At 41.4% G+C, this 14,615-nt stretch overlaps 1 protein-coding gene across 5 annotated transcripts in view; it reads left to right on the top strand.

The window, feature by feature from the left end:
• The window catches only part of erc2 (ELKS/RAB6-interacting/CAST family member 2), a 48,558-nt gene that overhangs the window by 29,007 nt on the left and 4,936 nt on the right, over positions 1-14,615 (top strand). For 4 of the 5 annotated variants that reach the window (XM_049582947.1, XM_049582929.1, XM_049582956.1 and 1 more), the window contains 7 exons: positions 401-541; positions 1,445-1,585; positions 3,224-3,259; positions 6,191-6,393; positions 11,625-11,736; positions 12,864-13,024; positions 13,793-13,940. In XM_049582947.1, the coding sequence (XP_049438904.1) occupies positions 401-541; positions 1,445-1,585; positions 3,224-3,259; positions 6,191-6,393; positions 11,625-11,736; positions 12,864-13,024; positions 13,793-13,940 (942 nt within the window). The remainder of the gene's footprint in view (positions 1-400; positions 542-1,444; positions 1,586-3,223; positions 3,260-6,190; positions 6,394-11,624; positions 11,737-12,863; positions 13,025-13,792; positions 13,941-14,615) is intronic. The other variant, XM_049582961.1, reaches the window with a different exon arrangement.

Raw genomic sequence — 14,615 nt, 5'->3', positions numbered from 1 at the left:
AGGTCTTCTGGAAATAGACTTTTTGCTTTCTTGCCGAGAGTTTGATGAGAACTCTGTGTACATGGCTGGTATCTATCTTCTCATCTAACTCTCTGTAAGAAATCTAGTAAGTGTATTTCTCAAGATTTTACCTTATGTCAAAGATAAAAGTAATAACCATTCACATTTACTCTCACTTGCAAATTTAAGCTTTTTGTTTATGACATTTCTCACAACTTAAAGGTGCCACTTCAGAGCTGCTCTTAAAGCTTACTCTTACACTTCACTGTAAGTACAAGAAAGTCATTTGATAAATGTATTTCATTACTCACAGTCAGCAAAGACTTTTCAAACTCCCAAGTTGACTCTTTAGACCATTCTTTAAGTGTAATTCTTTTAATTCTGTGTGTGTGTGTTTTAGGAGAGGATTATAGAGCGTTTAAAGGACCAAAGGGAGAGGGAAGACAGAGAACGTCTGGAAGAAGTGGAGTCCTACAAGAAGGAGAACAAGGATCTGAAGGAGAAGGTCAACAGCCTGCAGATAGAATTAACAGAGAAAGAGGTCAGTGAGTATGCATGAGACATAAAGGCTGTCTTCAGTGTGTAAGGATGTATGACGTGTGTCCACATGGCTGCATATAATGTGTAGCTACTCTGCTGTACAGTGTGGGGTTGTCATGAGAACCAACATTTCGGTACCAAGTCGATACCAAAATTCTTAAAATGTGATGATACTTGTTTTTCAACCATACTGATGCATTTTTCCGAACCTGATGGGGCAGCATATGCACCTACGTATGTTTTAGTCAGTTGCTGAATGTCAAAGGAAGAAGAAGAACACCAGCATAAAAAAGTGCTTTTTTGCAAGGCCAGCGTGTTTTTAAAAAATTCTTTGCAATGAGATTGCTGCGTATTTACACTATGCTACAATCATAGTGGGGCACTGAGTTTTTTCTGGTCGCCGAGAGTTGAAAAATGTTCAACTTTGGGTAAAACACTGCGCTCGTCACTTTTTACCCAGTCGTCCAATCACAGTGGAGGGGGAGCAGGACAGATAGTCTACCACAAAGAGCAACCATCCACAATGGAGGAGTAATAAGTTAAGATCTTGTGGGCTACATATTAATATATGTTTTTCTGTTTATAAAATTACATTAAATTATCTTTATTAAATTTAATTTAATTGATATGCTTTTAATAAAGGAGTGTTTGTTTAAGTACAAAGGATTTATTGTTTTTGGGGTTTTTTTTTTACTGTGGTATCAAATTGGGTATCGAGAATCACTGAATTTCATTGATGCTGGTACAGACTACAAAATACTTTGTACTGTGCAGCATATGTTGTATCTCTTTCTGTCAGTAGGCCTTCATTTGACATTTAAGCTGTTGCTCCTGGTGCTTTGACCCAGGTAGGCCTCCTGGTTTGAACCTGTGCTAACCGTCTGTGCTCTCTGTCTACCTGCAGTCCAGTCTCATCGATTTAAAGGAACATGCTTCATCCCTGGCGTCCTCTGGCCTCAAGAAGGATTCAAAGCTCAAGTCACTGGAAATCGCCATCGAACAGAAAAAAGAGGAGTGTAGTAAGTTGGAGACGCAGTTGCAGAAGGTAGGTGTGCGTTTCACCGTGCTGAGTCACTCATCGGGCTAATGTGTCGGTTTGATTTTATGAAACAGATCATTGTGAACCTAGATTTATATTTTATAATTAGATGTAACTAGTTCACAAATTGTGCTTAACTTATTAAGAATTTTTTTTAAGTTTGTCCCTAGTTACCACACAACATATATATAGTATGTTTCATCCCTCAGTTTTGATGTACTGGACTCAAAGCTTTATCAATCTATCAACATATTTGTCGTGGTTAAAAAGCGAAACATCTTCAGTCCTAATTCAGGGCTAAAAAACCCTACACAGTTCAGTAAAGCAAACATGATACCACAGCAGTCTCAGTACTTTTCTAGCAGTTGAAGTACACTATTAAGCCTGAAGTGATTATCTTTATATTTGCACCTGACAGTCTTAATCCAGGTGGAAGTAGTCCATGGATAAATGCCCGAGGGCAGACAGGCAACTCAGCAGAGATAATATCAGATATAGTTTGTATGACCCTTCCCAGGTTTTTTAAAGATGTTGAGGCATCTTAAAAGGCAGTGAAAGAATGAACCGTCTTCTAGGCCATCAGGCCATAATCCAATCCACATACATCTAATCAAAAACGCAGAGAAGACTTAGTGTATCAACTTGTCTGGCTTGGGTCTTTACAATATCTACTTAATAGTTATGCCCTATAACTCTACCCTGTGGCTGCAGAAGTACAGAATTAACAAATACAACAGAAGAGAAACAAACTAAATTGAAAGCATTATTCAGTTATTATTATGCATTTCAAACATGAAAGAAAATATCTTCACTGTCACCAAAACATTTGAATTCTTTATGATAAATGTGAACTTTGGCTGAACTGTGGAGAGCTTCTCTGCCCTGAATGAGGACTGGAGAGATGTCCCTCATTAATTGCACTGAACTGCAGATTAAAAAAAAAACAAAGCCTGTGTGTCCACTGTGAAGAAAAGAATTAGCTAACTGTGAGTCATGGGACCACTTGGATGAAGACTATTAAGTACCTTATAAACTATGAATATTGTTTTTGGTCTTAGAATTAAAATAGTTTTTCCTTTCCCTGCTCATATATTTCTCCAGCTAAGGCCTTACACTGTGTTATTTTAATGGAGGATAATTCTGAATGACTAATCTCAAACTTCTCAACAGAACACACTTTTTGCCTTAATATACAAAAAGGTGAAACTATGAAAACCTGTAATCCTTCATTAAGCTAATTCCTGTTCTGTTAGTATCACTGCAATCCGGACTGAACCAGAAACGTGAACTTGCCTTATATAAAACACAGTTAATTAGGATAATGGCTCCTATCATGCTTCCTCTCCTGTAACGGGCTGCACTGCTTTGTTAGTCTGCTGCAGGGAGCAGACAGTCCATTAAATACCCCCCCTCCGCCTCCTCCATAATCCACAGACTATCCCCGTGTCTGTTCCTCCACATTTGTCCGTGATGTGTTGCCCTTGACCTGTAACAACATGTGTTGTACTGAGACTATGTTACTGCTCTGTCAAACATGATTTGTAACATGTCTGATCCTGCTGTTCTCTCCTCTGGCTCAAACGAAATCCTAACACTTGCTCTCCCGCCCCACTCCCTTCCTCAACCCTTCCGTTTGCAATGTAGCAAGCTGAGCAGCTATTCAGTCACATGAACAATCCTGTAAGTCCCTCTCTTGAGCTCTCTGAGGCACATATTGAAAGCATGAGGACCACTGAGAACTTCTTTGAAACATGCTAGATGATGATCATGCCAGTCCCCCCCAGCACAGGTTTTGCTTTCACCCACCGAGCCACCCAGATGCATGTTGATCATCGCACTGTACTGATATAATGAGCTTTACTGCACTCAGAGTCCTGTGCGACGTACTCATTCTGCAACTGTTTGTGTTTGTGGTGAAACTGGTGCTACAAATACAATGTTTTAAGTAATTTGGTCAGGTAGAATTACACAGCATATCTCTATATTCTCAAGTTTTTCAATTGTGGCTCTGTAGTTGGTCAATCTGTGATTAGTTTGTTTAACCACAGTTTTCTCTTTTCTTGCACGAGTGAAAAAAAAGCTCTACACACTTATTTTCATCGCAAGAATTTAATATAAGACAAAGTTTCCTAAATCTTCATAGGCCTGGGGAAAAAATAGCTTCTTAAATGCATCAAGATTACGTTGCTATGCAGAAAAGTCAACCATTGGACTTTTAAAACCCAATTCCCATCATCATAATCGCCTGTAACAATTCTGCAAGACCGGGCTGTATGTTTGTTACAGCTGAACCAACTGGATTAAAACTTGTGTTGTGTTTACATTCTACTACTGTTTTACTGATAAAAAATAATGGAAGAAGATTTAACTGTTTATTTTAAAGGTATACTATGCAGGAATTGTTGGTTACTGTTTTTAAACGCAACATTCATACTTGGCCTCTCCTTTCTATACTGCTTATATGTACACTGCTAGCTACTGTGCTGTTGTAGGAACATTATATTTTTTGTCATGCGCTAACCAAGGGTGCTTTCAGACCTAGAGTTCTCTTGTTTTGGTCTGTATCAGTGACTAATTTTGTTACAAAGCTGCATAATTGCCTGGAGTTGGTTCGTGTTCTCACAGCAGCATTTACAGTTGGACCAGATAAAAATGCCTTTGCAACAAATCTGCTCTTGATTGATCAGAATTTCCATGCGGGAAAATCCAGGGAATAAGCAAAACGTTGAAGAAGAGTACACTTGCAAGATAAATGTGACACTTTCTAATGTCACAATGGAGGGACAACTACGCAGATTGATTTTAGCGCTGGTCATCGTGGACTATATTGCTGTCATTGTTCATTTTAGTCAAACCATACAGTTTGAAAATGAGGCGCGGCTCCAACTAGAAAACAGGCCAACTCCATGTTGCCCTTCATCCTGTCCTTCAGTGCTCGCCAGTGAAAGTGAAAGCCAACCCCAGATTCACTTTTGTTTTGGAACAAGTTTTGTCCGCTTGACATTTTGCCTTGCTATATTTGCATTTTTCCAGAGCTGTGTCCACAATTTTCATAGATTCCTCTTAGATGAATGCTGCATATTGGTCCATTCGCTACCAGAAACATCCCAAACACAGCAAAATGAAGAAGAAGAAGAAAGTAGAAAATACAGGCAGAGGGCAGAGTCTCTGTAGATAAATACACGCCACATAATTCTAGTGGGTCACAAGTGATGATTGAGAGGGATTACTTCAGTATGAGTCCACACATTGTTTTTAGGAAAATCCTGCATAGTATACCTTTAAAAATTTTCAAGGGATGCTCTGATATTGATTTTTCAAGCTGATACCAACATTTGATATTTTTTCACTTTTATCACTGAAACACATTTTTATGGAACTCTGTAAAATTGCAGGTGTTTATTTTCAGGTAATTAATTTTCCACAATGCTGTCATACACAAATACAGTACATTTAAGAAACAGAGGATAGATTAACACAGAATGAAATCAGGAAGATGAAATAGGAGAGAGCCATTATGAAGTGGATTACCTACAACTCTCAAATGCATCATTAAAACCCATCTTTAGCATAATACATAGACCGAAATCCACTTGTAATGCCACAGGCTGAATTGAGCCTAATTTCAATGTCCATTGAAGTTATTTTTGACAAAGTGTTTTTAATATACATTGATGAGTGGATCACTGAGAAAAAATCTCCCACAGATTAAATCCCAACATCGCTCCTCATGCTTAAAATATGAAACTTCCTGTCAGCCGACAGAGTTACTTGGTCCCTGTTGCTTCTGTTCCTCCATTCTTTTGACTGACAATCGCAAAGACTGTGCAGCTTCGTTGGGTTTGCATGAACTGGTCGACCTTGTTGCATGTTGTCACTGTCAGTGTTGCCACGCTTTCCTCTCGTCTCAGTGTGGTGCGGTTAGCTAAGGTTTCGGCCGTGGTTGGAGATCACTGCAGTGTTTTGATGGATGCTCTCTGGCTCTGTCTGACTCTTGCACTTTTTGCGACTTGTGTTGACATGTGTGGCTGCATATTGTCTCGAGGGTGATGTCTACCACTGTAATGTACTTCATGGAGAGTTACAAACTGTTGCAATAACAGTGAGATTAGTCCATATTGACCAGTAAGTAGAGGTCTGATTAGTTTGTGACAGATAACCACAGAGACAGGGTCATGATTTAGCATCTCACTGCCACTAATTTGTTTTTGATTATTAAAGTGCTGCACAAACACACATACACAGTCCTGTATTCTGCATACTCACCAAGTGTGCGGAGTGACTGGGAGTCTCAGAGGGCCGTTAAATAGAGCTAAATAATAGCTCTGTTAAAGCTAATGAGCCAGCACCAGTAATGATGCCCTTGTCCACAACATTGTACTTTGCTTTAGTCATTCAGAAAGAGAAAGAGAGAGAGCAGGGGGAGTAGTTAACATGAGACATTGATGGACTGCAATGTGCTGTATGTATCTCTCTTCCATGGGCAGTAAAACATTCTGTGCTGCATGGTCGTGTTGATGTCATAATGTTAACTGAGTGTATCTTCGGGTGTGTGCATGTGTGCATGTTTGTTTGTTTGTTTGTGTCTTCCCCTGGCATGTGTGGATGCAGAAGGCCCATGAGGTGGAGCAGCAGTCCGGCCCCAGGGGGAACCCGGAGTACGTGGACAGGGTGAAGCTGCTGGAGAAGGAGGTGAGCTACTACAAGGACGAGGCCAACAAGGCTCAGACGGAGGTGGAGAGACTCCTGGACATCCTGCGAGAGGTGGAGACCGAAAAGAATGACAAGGACAAGAAGATCGCTGAGTTGGAAAGGTAATTCGCTCTGACTTTCCAGACAAGTTTAAGTACTTAAAGACATCTTAACCTTCAGTTTACCCTAATGTAAGTGCTCACTATTTTTTCTCACATCGTACAGTATATTGTCAGCTACCGTTACAGTTACATAGAAATAATGAGTATATATTATAGCTAATATATTATGGCTGAGTTAGCTGAAAGAGTATCAGTCGAAAACTGAACTTTAAGATACAGTATACCTATCATTCTTTTTTTTTATTTGTGCCTTTTGTGTTCAGTTCAGTGTGCTGTTTTTTTAAGAGAGCCTTACAATAAGTTCATTCAAATTGTATTGGAAGAATAGCTGTTTTTATCACTCTGCCCCCTTTTACACCTTGAATTAAAATGCGTTTTGGGTGATCGGATTGCAATCTGATAGTGCTTGACCACATTAAAGTACAGGTGTAGACTCACCTAAAATGCTTTGAGGACAGATTGTACTCTCATCAGGTGGTCTGGGATGCTCTATGACCACATTGAACACAAGTGTAAATGCAAGTGTGTTTTTCAGGTCACATAAAAAACAATATCATAGGTGGAAATACGTAATCCAACGTGACTGTTCCCAAAGAGTGAGACAGCAGCAGTGGCTATCTGTCACTTGATGCTAAAGCTGCTGGTCTCTCTCTGATCTGATGCTAACACTACTGCGGTGTGTCTCTCATCTGTAATCTGTACTTCCTGTTGATCACTGCCTGTTTCATCTTTGTCGACCTCACTGTATGTGACATATGTGCATATGACAAAGAAAGCCTTAGACCAGCAAAAGATTTTTTTTTAATATTTGTTTTATTTTTACGCCAATATTGGCTCTGAAGATGCAGACAACATCATGATGTGCACCGTATGTAGTGGTAATTTTTAAAAACAGGGCCCGTTTGCACTACGTTTGGATCTCAATATGGACACTGTCTATACCAGGTGTAAATGTAATCAGGTTGAATCATGTCTAGATACAATGGTTCAAGGTGATACAAGGCACAGTACAAACGGTAAATTATGTTACTGTTTGTCCTCTAAGTCTATGAGCAATTTATGCTCCCCCTGGAATTTCAGCTTTCAAAGTTCAAATAGTAAATAGTACTTTGCCAACTTTAAAGTGCCCTCTTCTATGTTCTTCATGTTGTAAGTGAACTTCCATGTGTCTTTGTATGATGTACTTTCATGGTTGTGTACAAGTGTGACGTCTTGAGTTTATGTCAGCACAGTGTCTTGCTCTGGATCCAGTCGTGGACATGTACAGTGCACTCAGAAATACACCTTTGGATGCACACTAGTCCCAGCTGCATGCTGAGATACACACAGGAGGCTCTTTGTAAAAGTTGTGACGCTATGTTAGATGTGAAATTAGAACACAAAGTGCCACTCAGTCACCCCCTTAATGGAGGAGGTCAAACTGATTTCAGCTAATGGACCACATAAATAAAGCTGGTGGCCTCATCAGCTCTTGGCTCACCTCTCAGTGCGGTACGCGGTCCAGAGCTTCCACGCTGAAAGCAGCTTTTGGCTTCGGTGCGGCAGATGGAGGAGACCATCGTCGTTCACCTGGACGGGAATTTATACTGATGACACAAAGATTGGATGGGCTGCATGAGAACGACACATGAGCACTGTCTGCCAGTGACAGCCCCTCGCCCCTGACGCTTAAGAGTCCCGGTCCCACCACTTAGCATTAAAATATATTTTTTCTTCCCACCAGCTTGTAGCAGGGGCCATTTTGTTTCTGTGTCATGCTAATTTTTTAGTGGTGTTTGATTAATTGTTCTTGTCCCTTTTTTGCCATTTTTACCCACTTTTTTTCTGCCTCTTTCCCCTTTCTATCTTCTGTTTCATCCCCACCTGTCTTTCTCTTCACCCTCTGCCATTAATCATTTCCACCTTCGATCTCCAACCTCCTTTTTCCCAAATTCTTTCCTGAATCCGATTCTGTTTTTGAAACCTCTCCACCATTTCCCACGCAACTCCTTTTTTGTTGTGCCCCCCCACCCCGACACCAGCCCCCCTCCCTCTGCCCCTCGCCCCACCCCTCGTCCCGGTGGCAGAGCTCCCCCTGACCCGCTCCCTTCTGTGTCTGCTGCCCCCCAGCAGATAGGGGGCATGGTGTGGGATTTCCTGGGAAAGTGAGTGCTCTGCCCTGGCACTTCAGCTCGGCTGCGTGGTTAAAGTCTCCGACTGCGACTGCTGCAACTGCATCTGGTTTCACCCGTGTGCCTGGGTCTGCCTGCTGTCTGAAGGATTCACATATCTTTGTATCACAGTGACGGGCTCTGTTACTAGTCTGTGGTGGTGGTGTTGCTGTAACCGTACACATGATACAAAGATCACTGGATTCACGTTAGCTTTTATTTCTTTAGCATGTGTTTGCTCAGTAGTATGTGTTTTTGATTGGACTGTAAGAGTGTGTGTCTGTGTGTGAGTGAGAGAGAGAGAGTTTATGCTGCATGTTTGTTTTTTAAATCCGCATGTGGCATTAAAGCCATTAATGTCTGCACTAATGACAGAATGGGGAATGAAGTCAACAAAGATTTTGTGGTAGAAAAGTCACCTTACAGATCAGCGAATTAAAGCACCACGTCATAGAGGATAATTAATTGCACATGTGGCTTAAAATGATCAGGGTTAACATAAAATTCAAAACAAGTTTAAAGTGGAAACAGACAATTTTTCAACGTCTTCTTCTAGTTCTGATGGCATGGTGGCTCCTCCCAAACATGGGCAGCGCCCCTTTGCAGCTGCCTCTGAACGGCATATAGCAGTGATCCACAGCAGGACAGTACCTCACATTCCTACTGTCACACCAGTCTCTATTCAGTGTAAAGCTCTTGGCTCCTCTCCTTCTCTCGCCAGAGTCCTCTGGTCCGTCAGACCGACATATAGAAAAGTGTCACTTGGTTTAATGGTCTCGTGTTGAACCAAGTTTCTGTGATTCAAAAGGTATTAGAGTTCCTGATATCCTGTTGGAAACTGATGTGGCACAGAGGTTATCAAGTTAATTTTCCAACACCTGTCCGATGGCTCTGTCCAAATATGGTCACTACTGGCTCCTAATTCAAGATGGCAACGGCCAAAATGCAAAACTTGAGTCCACAAACCAATTGGTGACGTGGCTACATGCATTATTTTCGGTCTATGAAGGGAACTTGAGTTCACACAGCAATCAGGGAAAACAAAAGCTCTTCCTGTTTTAGTTGTGCAGTGGTCGATGCACTTCCTTTGTGCTGTAAATCAAGTCTTCATTTTCTCAGTACATCATACCCAGCGGTAGACTGATGCATAGTGTCTAATATAAATACTGATGGTGTCTTTATTCTGCAGACATTACATTCTGCAATTAAAATTTATATCATAAATTGAAGCAGAAAATTTGTCTATTTCCACTACCACAAAGCTTCAGATCATAAATTTGCAATTTAAGTCCAGGTGCTTATGTATTCTGTGGTGTTCCTTTGATTTCCTGAACAGTAGATGTAACTTTATACTGGTGTTAGATATGTAGTAGTAGTACTGTAAATACTACACCATATTTCGCATTAGAAGCAGTTTTCTTGTTGTGATTTCCCCACCTGCTCTTGCTTTTTCATCCATTTTAGTTGACTATACTTTTTGTCCTCCAGTGTCCTGTATTGAGATATTTTCACACACTTTTTTTGTGCAGTTTTGTGGTGTTAGCTGTTTGTTCAATTTTATGTAGGAAGTTTTTGTCCTTGAAGCTGAGGCCTCCTCCTGCCATGAGCACGCTTCCCTTGCTCATTCCATCCACCCATCTGCCCACCTCACCCTACTGTACCTCACCCTCACCCTCTGTAACTCTCACCTTCTAATCCTCCCCGTAACATCACCTGACAGCCCCTCTCTATTCTAGTGGTCTTTCCTGGTGCCCACCTTCCTGCTCTCCCTCCCACCCTGCCCCCACCCCGCCCTGCCTAGCTTGCTCTACCAGACACTAAGGGAAATGATCAGCCTAGTGGCCTGCATGAATAGAGCTGCTGTGCTCCAGGTCTACACGCGCTCTGTGAGTGAGGTGCTGTAGTAGGTAGGGTCTGGACTGAACCCTCTATCTTGACGTGTGTCAGTCCAGTCGAGTCTCTCCTGTCTGACCAACCCTGCATCCATAACTAATTCTATCACTGGCTCACTCCTCTCGGTCAAACCACTGTCGGCTTCCCCTCCTTTTGCTCGGCACTCAGACCTATCCTTCTTTTGCCCCGCTGACTTTTGCCTGTCTGACTGCATGTCTGCCACTCGCAGGCTTGGCAGCAGATGCACATGGTTCCATGTTTTCAGAGAAGGTGCATCCTGCATTAGCTACGTCAGGCTGCAGAGCAGCGGATGTCACAGGCGCCTCTGTGATCTCCCATGTTATTTGACAATGAACACACTGTGATCTCCTCTGGGTGCTCTTTATTAGTTTTTTGTGGTTGTTTCTTTATGTTCTGGTTCTAATGTCTCTTTTTTTTTTTTTACTTTTTCCTTTGTGTGCTCTCATCTGCTGCTTCCAATGTCTCCTCTACTTGTCCCATCATCCCCTTCTCTTCCACCTCCTCCTCTCCCCATCTGCAGTCTAGCTCCCAGGTAAGTAATGCCCCTGCCCCCCACCGAGAATCCATCTCTACCTATATCTACCCTACCTCTGGTGCTTGAAACCTTTGAGTCATCACAGCAGTGTCATGTCAACATGAAGCTATCAGTTCATCTGTGGTCCTCATGCCTTGTTGTTGCTGTCTTGGTGATCTCATGACTGGTACCATTTTGAAAAAAGGTTCATTCAAAATGCTCCTAACATGATTTTCCATTACACTGCAGTTGTACTTTGTTTGTGTTCCGTGTTTTGTATTGTGATTAATGGGAATATATTGTGCTCTACTCAAACTTCCACTTATTTCTTGTGTAACACTATTTCCTCAAGAATGTGTTTTGCATTTCTTTATAATAATTTAATAGTAATAAATGTTATTTACACTGTTACAAAGTGCTTTTCAGGGGAAAAAAATAAAGTCAAACAAGGCAGATGAAGTGAGAATAGGACCAAAAACCAAGAGCACAGTGGAAGTAATGGCAATTAAATCCATTAGATCAAAGGAATAAAAACAGTATAAATAAAAACTATCAAACATTTCCAAAAGATTTCATGGTACAGCAACAAACAGAGTAGAGTTCATAAAAATGATTAGCATGGAAATGCTTTTAATATTTCTATGATTTTACAGACAAGGAGGCAAAGACTCAACTAAGAAGGGTTCAAACATCAAACTGGGACCTCAAGGGGACAAGAAGGACTCTCGTAAAGACACCTCCATGGACAGTGGCCACCACTTAAAGGTGTGGATTTACTCTTCAGAAAAACACAGCTGTCAGTTAGTTATAAGGTAGGATTGAATGTATGACGGAGGTGTAGAGGGGCAGCTTTTGGGGTTCCAGCCCTGAATGTTTTCTGACAAGTCCTAAATCTATGCTGTTCCCTAAAGAAATCTAATATAACTCAGTCAGTGTTCTTCCGTTGGCCTAATATTCAGTTCTGAGTATTGAAAACCAAATTTACTTGGCATTGTTGGGGATCTTTGTTTGCAGTTAGAGCAGCCCAGATTATTATGGCATGGGATCAAAAGTAGCACATTTGGCAGGTAAACTCTACTCCAGCGTTGTAGAACAAAAATACGTTTCAAGATCAGTGATGCTATTTACACTGAATTCCCACCCTAGCTATGTTATGTAACTTATAAATAGTAACAACACACAATTTTTGTCTCTTTATGGGTGGCAGGAGTGAAAATGAGTCATCCTCAACATTTGTTGTGTTATGCTTTCACAATGATGAAGACAGTTGGAGAACAATTACATACAAAATAGGATGTTGTCCTGGCATATTTAACTTGCCTTGCCCGGAGGCTACTTTTGCAAAATGACAGGAGGTCAGGGGCTAGTTAATAAAGAAAACATTAATTATTAGTATATAAATAATTAGCCTCTGTTGGGGGGTCCAGGGGATCCTCCACTGGCCAATTTTTATTTTTGCTAAATGTGCTCTATTTTGATGCTTTTTATGCACTCTGGCACTGGGAATTAGAGAATTGTTGGTGGGCCACCCAGCACAATATTGCAGGCCTGTTTTGGCCCTCGGGTAGTAAGTTGAAATTCACTGATTGTCGTGTTTTTCCTAAAATTGTTAGATTTTTTGGGGGGTATTCTATTATCTGTAATGGCTTCAAAAATAATGCATACAGCTGCATACAGCATGCCCTCCGATCCCCCTCAGTTTGGACTGAGCCCTGGATGTTTACAGCATCTGGCTCCACCCCTGTTGTGGGACTGTTGAATTAGACTTCATTAGTTTTAGATGTGTATTGACCTGCAATATGGTTTAACACTTTATTAATGAACTATGTCTGGACAGGTCTGTGTCTCTGTGTCTTATTTATACATTTGGTGTGCACTCCCTTATAACACAGTTGGAGGAGCTGATGAACACGCTGGAGAGGACGAGGCAGGAGCTGGATTCCACCAAGCAGCGTCTCTCCTCCACACAGCAGTCGCTGCAGGAGAGGGACGGCCACCTAACCAACATGAGACAGGAGCGCAGGAAACAGCTGGAGGAGATACTGGAGATGAAGTTAGTGCCATCATGACATTTGATGTCAGCCTCACAATCACAGTCCAAAATTTCACTTCTCTTGGTGTGTTTCTGGCTATGGCATGGATTCATTTCTTGTGTGGACACAGAAATTCTCCCCAAACTATCTACCAAATTTGTAAACATTTGAGGTTAGAAACAATGTATGTGGGGCGCCCAGTGGCTCAATGGGTAGAGCAGATGCCCCATGTACAAAAGGCTATGTCCTTGTTGCAGCAGCCGCAGGTTCGATCAAGATGCAGGGTTCAGGCAGCAGCAGTCTTTTATTTATGGAACTCAAATTTTTGTGGCTGTGTCCATCTTTGTCAGTATACAGTGCAGCATTTTTAATGTTAAATTTCCAAAAGTGCTTAGATTATCTTACATGTTTCTGTAATCCAATAGTTTACGTTTCCAATAAGAAAAAAAGCCATGTAATTTGTATTTGGTGACTGACTGTATTTAAAGTAATCTGACTGAACCCTGAATTCAAATTCTGAGGCTGATTTCCTTCCATCGTGTGTCGGAGAACAATCAGATTTTTGAGTGACTTGACTTTTGTCATTGATCATCATCTGGCTTCTGAAGCTGGATCACAGCCATAAGTAGTTTTACCTCCACTGAAACATCATTTGATATTGAAGTGGTTAAATTAAATTGATGCAGTATGATCTATATATCTTAAGTACCTACCTACATACCTTTAATGTTCTTTCTGTTTTTATTGAATGTAAGTACTGATGACATAATGTTGTTTTTCTTCCTCAGGCAACAAGCCCTGCTGGCAGCCATCAGTGAGAAAGATGCTAATATTGCACTGCTTGAACTGTCTGCCTCCAATAAAAAGAAGACCCAGGAGGAGGTGCTGGCCCTCAATAGGGAGCGGGACAAACTGATGCAGCAGCTCAAACAACACGTTAGTACTGCAGCACAATGTCAAGGAAATTTCTGTCTGCTCTGTAGCTGGTTGCCAAGGCAACCTTAATCAAAAAGAAAAATGTTGCTGCACAAGGCAACTAGCCATTTTTTCCATTTCATCTACAGGGGGTGGTGCACACGCATGGTCACTGATCCTCTTTGCTAGCTCAGTTTTTTTCCCCCAAGTGTGTCTCATTTCAAATGTGTATGAGTCAGAGCTGTTTTTATGGGCAAGTCAAGTCTCAAGTCATCCACACAGGTCCAAGTCAATCTACAAGTTCCCATTTTGCAAATTGCAAGTCAATTGCAACTCTTCTCTGGCCATTAACATGACATTTCATTTGAGCTTTGATAGTTTGCTATCAAAGCTGTGCTCATTTGCATAGCTGAGGTCAAATCCATGCAGTGCATAGGCCTGATAATGTAATATTCAAGGTGTGTTTACCACGTCCAAACTTGAGTCTTAAATGTTTTTGCTTTCAAGCCTCAAGTCATGTCAGGTCTTCAAGGAGTCAAGTCTCAAGTAAGTGAAGTCTCGCAGCAGCCAAGTCAAGCCTCAAGTCTTTGGCTTGAGTCTCACTTGAAATTAAAGGCTCTAGTATGAGTAATACAGCAGGAACTCAGGCAGCGACAGTATGGCCTCTTGTGTCTCTGTAAGGTGCCCTATCAGCCT

This window comes from Epinephelus fuscoguttatus, linkage group LG1 (genome assembly GCF_011397635.1).
Source record: "Epinephelus fuscoguttatus linkage group LG1, E.fuscoguttatus.final_Chr_v1".
Taxonomy (NCBI): domain Eukaryota; kingdom Metazoa; phylum Chordata; class Actinopteri; order Perciformes; family Serranidae; genus Epinephelus; species Epinephelus fuscoguttatus.
The sequence above is the reverse complement of the archived record's forward strand: the minus strand, read 5'-3'. Positions and strand labels throughout refer to the sequence as shown.